The 19,621-nt window shown below is 48.0% G+C and overlaps 1 protein-coding gene across 1 annotated transcript in view; it reads right to left on the bottom strand.

Moving 5' to 3' along the window:
• The window catches only part of STK36 (serine/threonine kinase 36), a 96,577-nt gene that overhangs the window by 67,815 nt on the left and 9,141 nt on the right, over positions 1 to 19,621 (bottom strand). The window contains exons 2-4 of the mRNA XM_075285048.1: positions 10,652 to 10,757; positions 10,401 to 10,541; positions 5,264 to 5,341 (exon numbers count right to left, since the gene is read on the bottom strand). Of these exons, the coding sequence (XP_075141149.1) occupies positions 5,264 to 5,341; positions 10,401 to 10,541; positions 10,652 to 10,735 (303 nt within the window). The 5' untranslated portion in view covers positions 10,736 to 10,757. The remainder of the gene's footprint in view (positions 1 to 5,263; positions 5,342 to 10,400; positions 10,542 to 10,651; positions 10,758 to 19,621) is intronic.

Genomic DNA, 19,621 nt, shown 5'->3' with positions numbered 1-19,621 from the left:
TTCTGATAATCTGGAATTTTGAGACGTCCATCCAATAATCCGGAATATAGTGTGAAATTGTGTTAAACATGTATCTTAGTCAATGAGTGGTCACAATGTGTTAGATTATGTGAATCGTGAAATGAATGGTTGAAAAATGTTGATGTAATGAAGAGGTGCCAGAAAGTGGCATGAAACAGGAGGTTTAAGTATGTTGTCTAAGTTTAGGATGTCAAAGAGATGGAACTTGGAATGTTGAAACATAAAGTGATGTGATAATATGCACATAATAGGATGGGTATCGGATTTTAGGGTGAAGCAAGTGGAAAGATTGCTCCAGCGAGTGAAGAGATTGCGCAAGAAAGTGGACATAGGTTGAGATAAGCTGATTGAAACCAGGATTGTCCCCATTATAGGAAAACTGTTATTGAAACTTAGAAACTCAGTAAGGTGTCCGAATTTGAAAACGTGTGTGTGTATGTTGATAAAAAAAAAAGACGTAGAACAGATTATCTTTGTAATGATGTTTTGGTTGTAGGAAAAAGGAAAGAGAGAGAAAAATTCCTTTGTGTCTAAAAAAAAAAAAAAAAAAAAGAATTAGAAGTCACTCCCATACCTGTTGTATAGTTGTGTGACCAGGAGATTGATTTGATCCCTCAGTTAATGTTTCTGCTTTCTTTGCTGATATATATATGTTCTGAATATGTGCCTAACCTTATTGTATTGATATCATGAGATTGTACAAGTGTGTTTCTGTTTCTTTAAGAGAGATTGCTGAAGTCTGTAGTCCTACACAAGACACAGCTATGAGATACAGGGGGGGATACCCAGCCGCAGCTATGAGTGGGATAGGCAGCTATGTGAGCTGCAGCATAAGATAAGATAATACTGGCTCTTCTTGTATTGTCTAGCTTTGACCTTGCAGAGACTCCTGCGCCCCGTCAGACATGTATTTCTCTCACCGAACATGAAGTACTTTTGGAAAAAAAAAAAAAAAAAAGGTCCAGTCCACGTAACATTAAGATTGTGTTAAAGTTCATTTCTCTGACAAGTCACATTTGCTTGCTGCATTAGAAGGTTTTTGTTTTGTTTTTGTTTTTTTCCAGGGGGGAAAGACAGCACAGCCATTGTTGTTTGTTTTTCAGCACGCCCCATCCTATTTGTTACCGTTGGCAGCTGCACCTATTCTTTCATTAGGGGTGACCATCTTTAGTATCCCAGTCCCTAGCCTCTTTCAGCTCTCACCCCACCTGTCTGTTAGGTCTTCGTGTTTAGAGAGCCAGAAGTTGTCGGGGCCAAGTTTAGCTTGGGAACAGCTGACCAACACCCGCAGGCAGGGCCTAGTCAGCCAGTAGCGCCAGGGAGAGTTTTCCTACCCCATTCCCATAGAGGTGCATGCAGCATTCAGTATATGGTTGTTTGGGCATTGACACAACCGAACCGTGATGTTATCAATATCTTCAAGGGGGGGGGGGGGGGGGGGGGGGGGGGGGGGGTGAAGAAGCCTAAGATAACTTAAGAAAATTTTGCTGATATGAACCTATTGATTACTTTTTGATTGAGCTCTATTATAGATGGTCTTATATTTGGGAAAGATGGTGGATCCTGCATCAGATATGCCACAGTCACCGTATATGAGGTAAACCAAGCGTAAGGAGACCTATTATGGGACTCCACGGGTCTCAGGTGAACTTGAAGCCATCGCTTGAACATGGTACAATGTCTGAGGGTAGGTGGTTGATATAGTAGAATTATGGTCCGATCTGGAGGACAAGAACTTTTGTGTGATGGAGACCCTGCGGCTGCTCATAGGTTGGTATAGTCAGAAGTCATGGCACACACCAAGGCTGATAGGAAAGAAAGTAGAGGTAGCATGTGGGCAGACACTGCCATTAGCCCAGCTGCATAGGCCTAGGGGACATGTTTTACTGGTAAGACCCAAACCTTTTAGCTCTCTTTTCAGGTTTTATGACACTGATGCACCGAAGATGGTCCAGGAGGAAAGGAGACTTGGAAAGAGGATGTACAAGTCCTGGTGTCTGGTGGTAAGAGAGTATGTACTGAGAACATTGTTCCCACTTATGGCATAAGCAGCTTCTTACTAAGTGTACTGTTTAGTAGTAGCCATGTGTGACCTGGTGAGCGGAGGATGGGCAGCTGCAGGATTTAGCATCACTATAGTCAGATATATATGTGAGCCTGCATGGCATGTGCTAGGCCGGAGAGCCAGGCCTGAAGCCCTTGTACCTGTTTCAGAGATTGCAGGTTGAGTATATACAGTGAGACGGTATGAGTACGTGCTTGGGTGTAGTTGTCTCCCTTCAGGATGGCTTGGGGCATATCTGGTGAGGAAAAACCATCACAAACAGTCCGTGTACAAAGTCCACTAGTTCTGGGGCAGACGTGTCTACGCGTGTCATTATTGGTTACCTGAATCTATTGTCCATAAGTATGCAGTGTGTTTCACACTAAGTTGAGAAGAAGGAAAATTGATATTTAGCCCTGTCTTTGGATTGTATTCTTTTATAAATGTTCCAGATGTAATATGTTGTGCTGACTGACTATGTGACGAATCATCAAAGACATAGGATTAATGTATATTCTCGAGTTTTTCCCTTTTTCCCTCCAGATTCTAAGTCAGTGGAAGGAACTTCTAAACTAAAACCCAAAGATTGGATGGTGATAAGGAGATATATGAGATTCAATGGTCACTTCCGGTTCCTGTTGATCACCAGTACAGCTGTGAGAGTATAAGGAAAACCTTAAACCTTTGATAATGTTCTTGAAAATAAATGGGACAATAAACTGTTAGAGGATATGGGCCTTGAGAAGAGAAAATTTGAAGACTGTTGGATCCATCTGAACTTATATTCCTGTTATGTTTCTATAGTTATTATATTCATATTGTTTATAGGTCTGACAATAGTCAATGTATATGCTTTTTATAAGATCTGAAGGGTATTTCCTTACAGTCTGGTAGTGAGAGATAGGGACAGACATCCCACCCTGCATTCCCTTTGTCTGGAGCTGTTTCAAGGGGGGACTATTAAGGTCATGTGTATATACATGCTGGTAACTACACCTGTTTTACTGCCAATGAAACATCTGGAGTCAAACTAGGCATATTTGGCTCTGACTTCTGCATGGAAAACTCTAGCACACCCTCCTCCTCTCTCCAAACCCGACTAGCTATAGATATGATCACAGCAGAAAGAGGTGGAGTCTGCTCCATGATTGGTGAAGAATGTTGTACTCAAATTCCCGATAACACTGTGTAGAGATTTCAGGGAAAGAAAAATATAATTTAGGGGGGAATGTGAAGGTAGACCATGTCTATTCTTATTTTTATACATGCTTTATACTGCTTAAGAAATTATATTTTTCTTTGTGCAACGTTTATACATTAAGATGGCGCCTGTATCCAGTACCGCACCCAGATGCTGACGCACATGATCGTCATGTGGTTTACAAGAAAGACAGTATCATTTCCTGGGAACTCGAAAGCTAAGAGATGTTGAAATTTAACAGCCAATGACTGATCGCCAGTGTATTCGGATACAAGACGTATATGCTTACAGCCTGCCTTTTTCTTATCTTTCTTGCATTCCTGTATAAAAACTGTAACTTCCTCAATAAACCTCAGTTCTGTGTGAATAGGCATCACGCTCATTGCATGGACTGAGATTGAAACTGCATCAATGTCAGTGTTTATCTTTGTCAGCGCGCACATGCATGATTGATTTGGAGCAGGTGACTGACCACTGTAAGTGACCCGTATTCTGGCGGGGGTTCTCCCTCAACAACACCATGTGTAACTCTCCAGTGCCCCCCCAAAATATATACACCATGTGTAACTCTCCAGTGCCCCCCCCCAAATATATACACCATGTGTAACTCTCCAGTGCCCCCCCCCAAATATATACACCATGTGTAACTCTCCAGTGCCCCCCCAAATATATACACCATGTGTAACTCTCCAGTGCCCCCCCAAATATATACACCATGTGTAACTCTCCAGTGCCTCCCCCCAAATATATACACCATGTGTAACTCTCCAGTGCCCCCCCCAAATATATACACCATGTGTAACTCTCCAGTGCCCCCCCAAATATATACACCATGTGTAACTCTCCAGTGCCCCCCCAAATATATACACCATGTGTAACTCTCCAGTGCCCCCCCCAAATATATACACCATGTGTAACTCCAGTGCCCCCCAAATATATACACCATGTGTAACTCTCCAGTGCCCCCCCCCCAAATATATACACCATGTGTAACTCTCCAGTGCCCCCCCCCCTAATATATACACCATGTGTAACTCTCCAGTGCCCCCCCCCCAAATATATACACCATGTGTAACTCTCCAGTGCCCCCCCCCAAATATATACACCATGTGTAACTCTCCAGTGCCCCCCAAATATATACACCATGTGTAACTCTCCAGTGCCTCCCCAAATATATACACCATGTGTAACTCTCCAGTGCCTCCCCCCAAATATATACACCATGTGTAACTCTCCAGTGCCCCCCCCAAATATATACACCATGTGTAACTCTCCAGTGCCCCCCCCAAATATATACACCATGTGTAACTCTCCAGTGCCCCCCCCAAATATATACACCATGTGTAACTCCAGTGCCCCCCCCCCAAATATATACACCATGTGTAACTCTCCAGTGCCTCCCCAAATATATACACCATGTGTAACTCTCCAGTGCCCCCCCCCCCCAAATATATACACCATGTGTAACTCTCCAGTGCCCCCCAAATATATACACCATGTGTAACTCTCCAGTGCCTCCCCAAATATATACACCATGTGTAACTCTCCAGTGCCTCCCCCCAAATATATACACCATGTGTAACTCTCCAGTGCCCCCCCCCAAATATATACACCATGTGTAACTCTCCAGTGCCCCCCCCCAAATATATACACCATGTGTAACTCTCCAGTGCCCCCCCAAATATATACACCATGTGTAACTCTCAGTGGCCTCCAAATATATACACCATGTGTAACTCTCCAGTGCCCCTCCCAAATATATACACCATGTGTAACTCTCCAGTGCCCCCCCCCCCCCAAAATATATACACCATGTGTAACTCTCCAGTGCCTCACCATATGTACCCTGTATAACTCTCCACAGCACAATTCAAGGTGCACCTGTCCCCAAACTGTCACCAATCCATCTTGGTAAAAGAGGTTGCGCTTTCTCGCTCTGCTAACAATGGGCGGATCAGGACTCTATTCTATTTGGTTGCTTGGGCAGAAATACGTACTAATTCTTCAGAGAGACTCCCATCATCCTCCAGAATCTGGAACAATTCTCCCTCTGCGTATTCTGTGACCACTACCACCTGGGAAAGACCACGGAGAAAAAGCGGCATTAATACAGCCAATCCAAGGAGAGCGAGAGACCTCCATACTGACGAGAGAGACAGACGAGGAGATGACAGGAGCTAGAGACCTCCATACTGACGAGAGAGACAGACGAGGAGATGACAGGAGCTAGAGACCTCCATACTGACGAGAGAGACAGACGAGGAGATGACAGGAGCTAGAGACCTCCATACTGACGAGAGAGACAGACGAGGAGATGACAGGAGCTAGAGACCTCCATACTGAAGAGAGAGACAGACGAGGAGATGACAGGAGCTAGAGACCTCCATACTGACGAGAGAGACAGACGAGGAGATGACAGGAGCTAGAGCCCTCTATACTGAAGAGAGAGACAGACGAGGAGATGACAGGAGCTAGAGACCTCCATACTGAAGAGAGAGACAGACGAGGAGATGACAGGAGCTAGAGACCTCCATACTGACGAGAGAGACAGACGAGGAGATGACAGGAGCTAGAGACCTCCATACTGACGAGAGAGACAGACGAGGAGATGACAGGAGCTAGAGACCTCCATACTGAAGAGAGAGACAGACGAGGAGATGACAGGAGCTAGAGACCTCCATACTGAAGAGAGAGACAGACGAGGAGATGACAGGAGCTAGAGACCTCCATACTGAAGAGAGAGACAGACGAGGAGATGACAGGAGCTAGAGACCTCCATACTGAAGAGAGAGACAGACGAGGAGATGACAGGAGCTAGAGACCTCCATACTGAAGAGAGAGACAGACGAGGAGATGACAGGAGCTAGAGACCTCCATACTGAAGAGAGAGATAGACGAGGAGATGACAGGAGCTAGAGACCTCCATACTGAAGAGAGAGACAGACGAGGAGATGACAGGAGCTAGAGACCTCCATACTGAAGAGAGAGACAGACGAGGAGATGACAGGAGCTAGAGACCTCCATACTGACGAGAGAGACAGACGAGGAGATGACAGGAGCTAGAGCCCTCCATACTGACGAGAGAGACAGACGAGGAGATGACAGGAGCTAGAGACCTCCATACTGAAGAGAGAGACAGACGAGGACATGACAGGAGCTAGAGACCTCCATACTGAAGAGAGAGACAGACGAGGACATGACAGGAGCTAGAGACCTCCATACTGAAGAGAGAGACAGACGAGGAGATGACAGGAGCTAGAGACCTCCATACTGACGAGGAGATGACAGGAGCGAGAGACCTCCATACTGAAGAGAGAGACAGACGAGGAGATGACAGGAGCGAGAGACCTCCATACTGAAGAGAGAGACAGACGAGGAGATGACAGGAGCTAGAGACCTCCATACTGAAGAGAGAGACAGACGAGGAGATGACAGGAGCTAGAGACCTCCATACTGAAGAGAGAGACAGACGAGGAGATGACAGGAGCTAGAGACCTCCATACTGAAGAGAGAGACAGACGAGGACATGACAGGAGCTAGAGACCTCCATACTGAAGAGAGAGACAGACGAGGAGATGACAGGAGCTAGAGACCTCCATACTGACGAGGAGATGACAGGAGCGAGAGACCTCCATACTGAAGAGAGAGACAGACGAGGAGATGACAGGAGCGAGAGACCTCCATACTGAAGAGAGAGACAGACGAGGAGATGACAGGATCTAGAGACCTCCATACTGAAGAGAGAGACAGACGAGGAGATGACAGGAGCTAGAGACCTCCATACTGAAGAGAGAGACAGACGAGGAGATGACAGGAGCTAGAGACCTCCATACTGAAGAGAGAGACAGACGAGGAGATGACAGGAGCTAGAGACCTCCATACTGACGAGAGAGACAGACGAGGAGATGACAGGAGCGAGAGACCTCCATACTGACGAGAGAGACAGACGAGGAGATGACAGGAGCTAGAGCCCTCTATACTGAAGAGAGAGACAGACGAGGAGATGACAGGAGCTAGAGACCTCCATACTGAAGAGAGAGACAGACGAGGAGATGACAGGAGCTAGAGACCTCCATACTGAAGAGAGAGACAGACGAGGAGATGACAGGAGCTAGAGACCTCCATACTGACGAGAGAGACAGACGAGGAGATGACAGGAGCTAGAGCCCTCTATACTGAAGAGAGAGACAGACGAGGAGATGACAGGAGCTAGAGACCTCCATACTGAAGAGAGAAACAGACGAGGAGATGACAGGAGCTAGAGACCTCCATACTGAAGAGAGAGACAGACGAGGAGATGACAGGAGCTAGAGACCTCCATACTGAAGAGAGAGACAGACGAGGAGATGACAGGAGCTAGAGACCTCCATACTGAAGAGAGAGACAGACGAGGAGATGACAGGAGCTAGAGACCTCCATACTGAAGAGAGAGACAGACGAGGAGATGACAGGAGCTAGAGACCTCCATACTGACGAGAGAGACAGACGAGGAGATGACAGGAGCTAGAGCCCTCTATACTGAAGAGAGAGACAGACGAGGAGATGACAGGAGCTAGAGACCTCCATACTGAAGAGAGAGACAGACGAGGAGATGACAGGAGCTAGAGACCTCCATACTGAAGAGAGAGACAGACGAGGAGATGACAGGAGTGAGAGACCTCTATACTGAAGAGAGAGACAGACGAGGAGATGACAGGAGCTAGAGACCTCCATACTGAAGAGAGAGACAGACGAGGAGATGACAGGAGCTAGAGACCTCCATACTGACGAGGAGATGACAGGAGCGAGAGACCTTTATACTGAAGAGAGAGACAGACGAGGAGATGACAGGAGCTAGAGACCTCCATACTGAAGAGAGAGACAGACGAGGAGATGACAGGAGCTAGAGACCTCCATACTGAAGAGAGAGACAGACGAGGAGATGACAGGAGCTAGAGACCTCCATACTGACGAGAGAGACAGACGAGGAGATGACAGGAGCTAGAGACCTCTATACTGAAGAGAGAGACAGACGAGGAGATGACAGGAGCGAGAGACCTCTATACTGAAGAGAGAGACAGACGAGGAGATGACAGGAGCTAGAGACCTCCATACTGACGAGAGAGACAGACGAGGAGATGACAGGAGCTAGAGACCTCCATACTGACGAGAGAGACAGACGAGGAGATGACAGGAGCTAGAGACCTCCATACTGACGAGGAGATGACAGGAGCGAGAGACCTCCATACTGAAGAGAGAGACAGACGAGGAGATGACAGGAGCTAGAGACCTCCATACTGAAGAGAGAGACAGACGAGGAGATGACAGGAGCTAGAGACCTCCATACTGAAGAGAGAGACAGACGAGGAGATGACAGGAGCTAGAGACCTCCATACTGAAGAGAGAGACAGACGAGGAGATGACAGGAGCTAGAGACCTCCATACTGAAGAGAGAGACAGACGAGGAGATGACAGGAGCTAGAGACCTCCATACTGACGAGAGAGACAGACGAGGAGATGACAGGAGCTAGAGCCCTCTATACTGAAGAGAGAGACAGACGAGGAGATGACAGGAGCTAGAGACCTCCATACTGAAGAGAGAGACAGACGAGGAGATGACAGGAGCTAGAGACCTCCATACTGAAGAGAGAGACAGACGAGGAGATGACAGGAGTGAGAGACCTCTATACTGAAGAGAGAGACAGACGAGGAGATGACAGGAGCTAGAGACCTCCATACTGAAGAGAGAGACAGACGAGGAGATGACAGGAGCTAGAGACCTCCATACTGACGAGGAGATGACAGGAGCGAGAGACCTTTATACTGAAGAGAGAGACAGACGAGGAGATGACAGGAGCTAGAGACCTCCATACTGAAGAGAGAGACAGACGAGGAGATGACAGGAGCTAGAGACCTCCATACTGAAGAGAGAGACAGACGAGGAGATGACAGGAGCTAGAGACCTCCATACTGACGAGAGAGACAGACGAGGAGATGACAGGAGCTAGAGACCTCTATACTGAAGAGAGAGACAGACGAGGAGATGACAGGAGCGAGAGACCTCTATACTGAAGAGAGAGACAGACGAGGAGATGACAGGAGCTAGAGACCTCCATACTGACGAGAGAGACAGACGAGGAGATGACAGGAGCTAGAGACCTCCATACTGACGAGAGAGACAGACGAGGAGATGACAGGAGCTAGAGACCTCCATACTGACGAGGAGATGACAGGAGCGAGAGACCTCCATACTGAAGAGAGAGACAGACGAGGAGATGACAGGAGATAGAGACCTCCATACTGACGAGGAGATGACAGGAGCGAGAGACCTCTATACTGAAGAGAGAGACAGACGAGGAGATGACAGGAGCGAGAGACCTCCATACTGAAGAGAGAGACAGACGAGGACATGACAGGAGCTAGAGACCTCCATACTGAAGAGAGAGACAGACGAGGAGATGACAGGAGCTAGAGACCTCTATACTGAAGAGAGAGACAGACGAGGAGATGACAGGAGCTAGAGACCTCCATACTGAAGAGAGAGACAGACGAGGAGATGACAGGAGCTAGAGACCTCCATACTGAAGAGAGAGACAGACGAGGAGATGACAGGAGCTAGAGACCTCTATACTGAAGAGAGAGACAGACGAGGAGATGACAGGAGCTAGAGACCTCTATACTGAAGAGAGAGACAGACGAGGAGATGACAGGAGCTAGAGACCTCCATACTGAAGAGAGAGACAGACGAGGAGATGACAGGAGCTAGAGACCTCCATACTGAAGAGAGAGACAGACGAGGAGATGACAGGAGCTAGAGACCTCCATACTGAAGAGAGAGACAGACGAGGAGATGACAGGAGCTAGAGACCTCCATACTGAAGAGAGAGACAGACGAGGAGATGACAGGAGCTAGAGACCTCTATACTGAAGAGAGAGACAGACGAGGAGATGACAGGAGCGAGAGACCTCCATACTGAAGAGAGAGACAGACGAGGACATGACAGGAGCTAGAGACCTCCATACTGAAGAGAGAGACAGACGAGGAGATGACAGGAGCTAGAGACCTCCATACTGACGAGGAGATGACAGGAGCGAGAGACCTCCATAGTGAAGGGTTAGAGGGAGGTAAGAATTATGATCCCGGCATCCACTCACCTCCCGCTCGGTCTCACAGCTGTCCAGCATGCGTACAATGTTGGGGTGCTGCAAGTCCCTCATGATCTGGATTTCTCTCTTCAGGCCTTTCAACTCTTTATCCGATCTTCCCACTTTAGGGATGAATTTCAGTGCAACAACCTAAACAGGATATAAAGAGGTCACCCCAATGTCACTATATAACAGATCAGGATATAATGGTTTCACCCCAACACAGTATATAGCAGTCAGGTTAGAAGTTATTCGGTCACCTCTCCAGTATATTTCCTTCTCCCTTTGTATACTCTGCCAAAAGATCCTTCTCCAATCAGCTCCAGGACGTGATACTTCTCCATACCGGGGAACGCAAAATAAAACCTGTAACATAGTGAAGAGACACATAGTGTCTAATATAGAAGTATACCCTATATATGGATAGACATACAGGGTTTGGTCCCATTATTATGGCCACCAACCAATCTCTGCCATGTGCAGCCTGGATGCGCTGGGAATGACCCCACTAGAGGGTATGTGGGGGCAGGTCTACAGATTGACCGCACCAACATTTGAGGTGATGCCACAAATGCCTAATTGGCTTCAGGTCTGGTAAAATAAGGAGCTGTGAAGCACTTGGAAGTCTTAGTTGTGCTCTTCCATTTCTAGCTGTGTGACATGTAACTTGTCCTTCCGGAAGGATCCATCCACCCTAAGACAGACAAGCAGCAAGTACGTGAGGACGTGATCTGCAAGGATGGAGTCAGAGCCGTGTACATGGATGAAAGAAGGCCATGACACAATTCCCAGGCTGCGGCACCTGCTTGTGCTCTCACTACAATGGCTGCAGGATGGATGGACACTGTTGCGCTTGTTCTCTGAGATTTCTCATTTGACACAACAATGTCCATCCATTTGATGAATCAGAAAACACAACTCATTAAAGAAGAAGACAACCCTTTACCAGTCCGTAGAGATCCAGCTCCAATTTGTTATACTTAGAAGCACTCCAAGTATGACAGAAATTGTGACGGGATGTTTTCCAATATGTTCCGGCCTCATTCTAAGACTGGGAGATTCTTCAAAAAAAGAGAGCAATACTGCCATGCAAATTCCAGCCTATTTCCAATGACACCTTTGTTAGCATAACCATCTGTTTGCTTCATGTAACTGAACTGTTGTTTTAGAGCAGCGGTTCTCAACCTGTGGGTCACGACCCCGGTGGGGGTCGAACGACCAAAACACAGGGGTTGCCTAAAGCATACCTCCCAACCGTCCCGGTCAGTGGGAGGTATGTCCCAGTTTCAACTGATCGGCGCCCGGATTACGTCACGTCGCGCCTACAACTATATGAATAAGCGAGACTGCGGAGAGAGTGGCGGGGGAGCGTTGGAAAGGAAGTATAAGAGGTTTTTTTTGTTTTAAATATTAAGGTGGAACATAATGAAGGGGCAGATGAAGGGGGATACGTCATGACACTGGGGGCAGAAATGGAGGGACATGAGGCTCTGAGCAGAGATGGGGGAACTTGAAACTGGGGAACAGATGGGGACATGAAACTGGGGGAAGAGATGGAGGGGGGGGGACATGAAACTGGGGGCAGATGAAGGGGTTATATGAAACTGGGAAAGAGATGGCGAGGGGACATATAATGTATGGGTGACTGTAGGAGGATTATACTGTGTGGGAGCACATAAAAAAAATGGATGAGAATGGGCGGAGTCAACATAAAAGTGGGCGGAGCTAAATTCGCTGCAGAGCGCCACATATTTTATCCCTCTTTCCTCTTAAATTTAAGATTAAAATTAAAGTGGAAAAACCCACTACAGGCTGATCCCACTGTGACGTAACGTCCATAAGACCTGTCAGTATGAGGCTGAGTAGTGTGTGTGACCTCCACGTGGCTGTATGACCTCCCTACAACACCTGGACATGCTCCTGATGAGGCTGAGTAGTGTGTGTGACCTCCACGTGGCTGTATGACCTCCCTACAACACCTGGACATGCTCCTGATGAGGCTGAGTAGTGTGTGTGACCTCCACGGGCCTGTATGACCTCCCTACAACACCTGGACATGCTCCTGATGAGGCTGAGTAGTGTGTGTGACCTCCACGTGTCTGTATGACCTCCCTACAACACCTGGACATGCTCCTGATGAGGCTGAGTAGTGTGTGTGACCTCCACGTGGCTGTATGACCTCCCTACAACACCTGGACATGCTCCTGATGAGGCTGAGTAGTGTGTGTGACCTCCCCGGGCCTGTATGACCTCCCTACAACACCTGGACATGCTCCTGATGAGGCTGAGTAGTGTGTGTGACCTCCACGGGCCTGTATGACCTCCCTACAACACCTGGACATGCTCCTGATGAGGCTGAGTAGTGTGTGTGACCTCCACGTGTCTGTATGACCTCCCTACAACACCTGGACATGCTCCTGATGAGGCTGAGTAGTGTGTGTGACCTCCACGTGTCTGTATGACCTCCCTACAACACTTGGACATGCTCCTGATGAGGCTGAGTAGTGTGTGTGACCTCCACGTGGCTGTATGACCTCCCTACAACACCTGGACATGCTCCTGATGAGGCTGAATAGTGTGTGTGACCTCCACGGGCCTGTATGACCTCCCTACAACACCTGGGCATGCTCCTGATGAGGCTGAGTAGTGTGTGTGACCTCCCCGGGCCTGTATGACCTCCCTACAACACCTGGACATGCTCCTGATGAGGCTGAGTAGTGTGTGCGACCTCCACGTGTCTGTATGACCTCCCTACAACACCTGGACATGCTCCTGATGAGGCTGAGTAGTGTGTGTGACCTCCACGTGTCTGTATGACCTCCCTACAACACCTGGACATGCTCCTGATGAGGCTGAATAGTGTGTGTGACCTCCACGTGGCTGTATGACCTCCCTACAACACCTGGACATGCTCCTGATGAGGCTGAGTAGTGTGTGTGACCTCCCCGTGTCTCTATGACCTCCCTACAACACCTGGACATGCTCCTGATGAGGCTGAGTAGTGTGTGTGACCTCCACGTGTCTGTATGACCTCCCTACAACACCTGGACATGCTCCTGATGAGGCTGAGTAGTGTGTGTGACCTCCACGGGCCTGTATGACCTCCCTACAACACCTGGACATGCTCCTGATGAGGCTGAGTAGTGTGTGTGACCTCCACGTGTCTGTATGACCTCCCTACAACACCTGGACATGCTCCTGATGAGGCTGAGTAGTGTGTGTGACCTCCACGTGTCTGTATGACCTCCCTACAACACTTGGACATGCTCCTGATGAGGCTGAGTAGTGTGTGTGACCTCCACGTGGCTGTATGACCTCCCTACAACACCTGGACATGCTCCTGATGAGGCTGAATAGTGTGTGTGACCTCCACGGGCCTGTATGACCTCCCTACAACACCTGGGCATGCTCCTGATGAGGCTGAGTAGTGTGTGTGACCTCCCCGGGCCTGTATGACCTCCCTACAACACCTGGACATGCTCCTGATGAGGCTGAGTAGTGTGTGCGACCTCCACGTGTCTGTATGACCTCCCTACAACACCTGGACATGCTCCTGATGAGGCTGAGTAGTGTGTGTGACCTCCACGTGTCTGTATGACCTCCCTACAACACCTGGACATGCTCCTGATGAGGCTGAATAGTGTGTGTGACCTCCACGTGGCTGTATGACCTCCCTACAACACCTGGACATGCTCCTGATGAGGCTGAGTAGTGTGTGTGACCTCCCCGTGTCTCTATGACCTCCCTACAACACCTGGACATGCTCCTGATGAGGCTGAGTAGTGTGTGTGACCTCCACGTATCTGTATGACCTCCCTACAACACCTGGACATGCTCCTGATGAGGCTGAGTAGTGTGTGTGACCTCCACGTGTCTGTATGACCTCCCTACAACACCAGGACATGCTCCTGATGAGGCTGAGTAGTGTGTGTGACCTCCACGTATCTGTATGACCTCCCTACAACACCTGGACATGCTACTGATGAGGCTGAGTAGTGTGTGTGACCTCCACGGGTCTGTATGACCTCCCTACAACACCTGGGCATGCTCCTGATGGGGCTGAGTAGTGTGTGTGACCTCCACGTGTCTGTATGACCTCCCTACAACACCTGGACATGCTCCTGATGAGGCTGAGTAGTGTGTGTGACCTCCTCGTGGCTGTATGACCTCCCTACAGCACCTGGACATGCTCCTGATGAGGCTGAGTAGTGTGTGTGACCTCCCCGGGCCTGTATGACCTCCCTACAACACCTGGACATGCTCCTGATGAGGCTGAGTAGTGTGTGTGACCTCCACGTGGCTGTATTACCTCCCTACAACACCTGGACATGCTCCTGATGAGGCTGAGTAGTCTGTGTGACCTCCACGTGGCTGTATGACCTCCCTACAACACCTGGACATGCTCCTGATGAGGCTGAGTAGTGTGTGTGACCTCCACGGGCCTGTATGACCTCCCTACAACACCTGGCCATGCTCCTGATGAGGCTGAGTAGTCTGTGCGACCTCCACGTGGCTGTATGACCTCCCTACAACACCTGGACATGCTCCTGATGAGGCTGAGTAGTGTGTGTGACCTCCACGTGGCTGTATGACCTCCCTACAACACCTGGACATGCTCCTGATGAGGCTGAGTAGTGTGTGTGACCTCCACGTGGCTGTATGACCTCCCTACAACACCTGGACATGCTCCTGATGAGGCTGAGTAGTGTGTGTGACCTCCACGTGGCTGTATGACCTCCCTACAACACCTGGACATGCTCCTGATGAGGCTGAGTAGTGTGTGTGACCTCCACGAGTCTGTATGACCTCCCTACAACACCTGGACATGCTCCTGATGAGGCTGAGTAGTGTGACCTCCACGGGCCTGTTTGACCTCCCTACAACACCTGGACATGCTCCTGATGAGGCTGAGTAGTGTGTGTGACCTCCACGTGGCTGTATGACCTCCCTACAACACCTGGACATGCTCCTGATGAGGCTGAGTAGTCTGTGCGACCTCCACGTGGCTGTATGACCTCCCTACAACACCTGGACATGCTCCTGATGAGGCTGAGTAGTATGTGTCACCTCCACGGGCCTGTATGACCTCCCTACAACACCTGGTCATGCTCCTGATGAGGCTGAGTAGTGTGTGTGACCTCCACGTGTCTGTATGACCTCCCTACAACACTTGGACATGCTCCTGATGAGGCTGAGTAGTGTGTGTGACCGCCACGGGCCTGTATGACCTCCCTACAACACCTGGACATGCTCCTGATGAGGCTGAGTAGTGTGTGTGACCTCCACGGGCCTGTATGACCTCCCTACAACACCTGGACATGCTCCTGATGAGGCTGAGTAGTGTGTGTGACCTCCACGTGTCTGTATGACCTCCCTACAACACCTGGACATGCTCCTGATGAGGCTGAGTAGTGTGTGTGACCTCCACGGGCCTGTATGACCTCCCTACAACACCTGGACATGCTCCTGATGAGGCTGAGTAGTGTGTGTGACCTCCACGTGTCTGTATTACCTCCCTACAACACCTGGACATGCTCCTGATGAGGCTGAGTAGTGTGTGTGACCTCCACGTGTCTGTATGACCTCCCTACAACACCTGGACATGCTCCTGATGAGGCTGAGTAGTGTGTGTGGCCTCCACGTGGCTGTATGACCTCCCTACAACACCTGGACATGCTCCTGATGAGGCTGAGTAGTGTGTGTGACCTCCACGTGTCTGTATGACCTCCCTACAACACCTGGACATGCTCCTGATGAGGCTGAGTAGTGTGTGTGACCTCCACGTGTCTGTATGACCTCCCTACAACACCTGGACATGCTCCTGATGAGGCTGAGTAGTGTGTGTGACCTCCACGGGTCTGTATGACCTCCCTACAACACCTGGACATGCTCCTGATGAGGCTGAGTAGTGTGTGTGACCTCCACGTGTCTGTATGACCTCCCTACAACACCTGGACATGCTCCTGATGAGGCTGAGTAGTGTGTGTGACCTCCCCGTGTCTGTATGACCTCCCTACAACACCTGGACATGCTCCTGATGAGGCTGAGTAGTCTGTGCGACCTCCCCGTGTCTGTATGACCTCCCTACAACACCTGGACATGCTCCTGATGAGGCTGAGTAGTCTGTGCGACCTCCACGTGGCTGTATGACCTCCCTACAACACCTGGGAATGCTCCTGATGAGGTTGTGGATGGTCTCCTGATGGATCTCCTCTCAGACCTGGACTAAAGCATCTGACAACTCCTGGACAGTATATATACTATACTGGGGCGCTACATACACACACTATACTATACTATACAGGGGCAGTATATACACACACTATAGTATACAGGGGCAGTATATACACACACTATACTATACTATACAGGGGCAGTATATACACACACTATACTATACAGGGGCAGTATATACACACACTATACTATACAGGGGCAGTATATATACACACACTATACTATACAGGGACTATATATACACACACACACACTATACTATACAGGGACAGTATATACACACACACTATACTATACAGGGGCAGTATATACACACACTATACTATACAGGGACAGTATATACACACACTATAGTATACAGGGACAGTATATACACACACTATAGTATACAGGGACAGTATATACACACACACTATACTATACAGGGACAGTATATACACACACTATACTATACAGAGGCAGTATATACACACACTATACTATACAGGGGCAGTATATACACACACTATACTATACAGGGACAGTATACACACACTATACTATACAGGGACAGTATACACACACACTATACTATACAGGGACAGTATATACACACACTATACTATACAGGGGCAGTATATACACACACTATACTATACAGGGACAGTATATACACACACACTATAATATATAGGGACAGTATATACACACACAATATACTATACAGGGACAGTATATACACACACACACTATACTATACAGGGGCTGTATATACACACACTATACTATACAGGGGCAGTATATACACACACTATACTATACAGGGGCAGTATATACACACACTATACTATACAGGGGCAGTATATACACACACTATACTATACAGGGGCAGTATATACACACACTATACTATACAGGGGCAGTATATACACACTATACTATACAGGGGCAGTATATACACACACTATACTATACAGGGACAGTATATACACACACTATAGTATACAGGGGCAGCATATATACACACTATACTATACAGGGGCAGTATACACACACTATACTATACAGGGGCAGTATATACACACACTATACTATACAGGGGCAGTATATATACACACTATACTATACTATACTATACTATACAGGGACAGTATATACACACACTATACTATACAGGGACAGTATATACACACACTATACTATACAGGGGCAGTATACACACACACTATACTATACAGGGACAGTATATACACACACTATACTATACAGGGGCAGTATATACACACACTATACTGTTAGGAGTATTTTGTGTCGTGGGTATTGGTGCACACCTTCTGGCTTGCACGCGCGCACTGTTGGTAGGCAGCTTTATCTCCTGGTTGATTAGTCTGTCCTCCCATTTGCACCTGGGAGGAGTGGTCTCTACTCTGTATTTAAACCCATGCCTCCCATGGTTCTGTGCTGAGTGTCGCTTTTACAGAGCTAGGCCTTAGCAGGAGGAGTAGGTGGTGTTCTGGGATAGAGGAAGTTCCGTGGTTGGTTTTTGGGAGGTTTGGGTGAACAAGTTGGTGTGTGTGTTTTCCCTTCTGTGTTCACCAATCCTCCCTCTGTGTATAATTGACTGTGTGAGTGAATTGCCTTATCCTTTGATTTCTACTCAGTTTCCCTGTGTTTGTTTCCTAGTGTAAGGTTCCTTCCCATATTGGTTTGGGGGAATCCTTTCCCACATTTTTCCTGTGTGCTGCTTGTGTTGTTAGTCAGCGCACACCCTTGTCAGTCCCTGTCAGTAGCAGCTTCACTTGTTCGTTAGGGGTGACCCCCTTTAGTCTCCAGTCCCTAGAGATCTTATAGGGCATTCCTTCTCCCACTTCCCTCTTGGCCTACGGAATCAGTGAGAGAGGAGCTGTCGGGGTCAGGCTTAGCCTGAGAACAGCCGACCCACACCCGTGAGGCAGGGACCGGGATAGCTAGTGGGAGTAGTGCAGGGCGAGATTCCCTACTGCTATTCCTTAGCCCCGTTGCAGCTACCTGGACTGACATAACACTATACTATACAGGGGCAGTATACACACACTATACTATACAGGGGCAGTATACACACACTATACTATACAGGGGCAGTATATACACACACTAGACTATACAGGGGCAGTATACACACACACACACTATACTATACAGGGACAGTATATACACACTATACTATACAGGGGCAGTATACACACACACACACTATACTATACAGGGACAGTATATACACACACTATACTATACAGGGACAGTATACACACACACTATACTATACAGGGGCAGTATACACACACACACTATACTATACAGGGACAGTATATACACACACTATACTATACAGGGACAGTATATACACACACTATACTATACAGGGGCAGTATACACACACACTATACTATACAGGGGTAGTATATACACACACTAGACTATACAGGGGCAGTATACACACACACACACACTATACTATACAGGGACAGTATATACACACTATACTATACAGGGGCAGTATACACACACACACTATACTATACAGGGACAGTATATACACACACTATACTATACAGGGACAGTATACACACACACTATACTATACAGGGGCAGTATACACACACACACACTATACTATACAGGGACAGTATATACACACACTATACTATACAGGGACAGTATATACACACACTATACTATACAGGGGCAGTATACACACACACACACACACACTATACTATACAGGGACAGTATATACACACACTATACTATACAGGGGCAGTATACACACACACACACTATACTATACAGGGACAGTATATACACACACTATACTATACAGGGACAGTATATACACACACTATACTATACAGGGACAGTATATACACACACTATACTATACAGGGACAGTATATACACACACTATACTATACAGGGGCAGTATATACACACACTATACTATACAGGGACAGTATATACACACACACTATACTATA

This window comes from Leptodactylus fuscus, chromosome 8 (assembly GCF_031893055.1).
Source record: "Leptodactylus fuscus isolate aLepFus1 chromosome 8, aLepFus1.hap2, whole genome shotgun sequence".
Taxonomy (NCBI): domain Eukaryota; kingdom Metazoa; phylum Chordata; class Amphibia; order Anura; family Leptodactylidae; genus Leptodactylus; species Leptodactylus fuscus.
The sequence above is the reverse complement of the archived record's forward strand: the minus strand, read 5'-3'. Positions and strand labels throughout refer to the sequence as shown.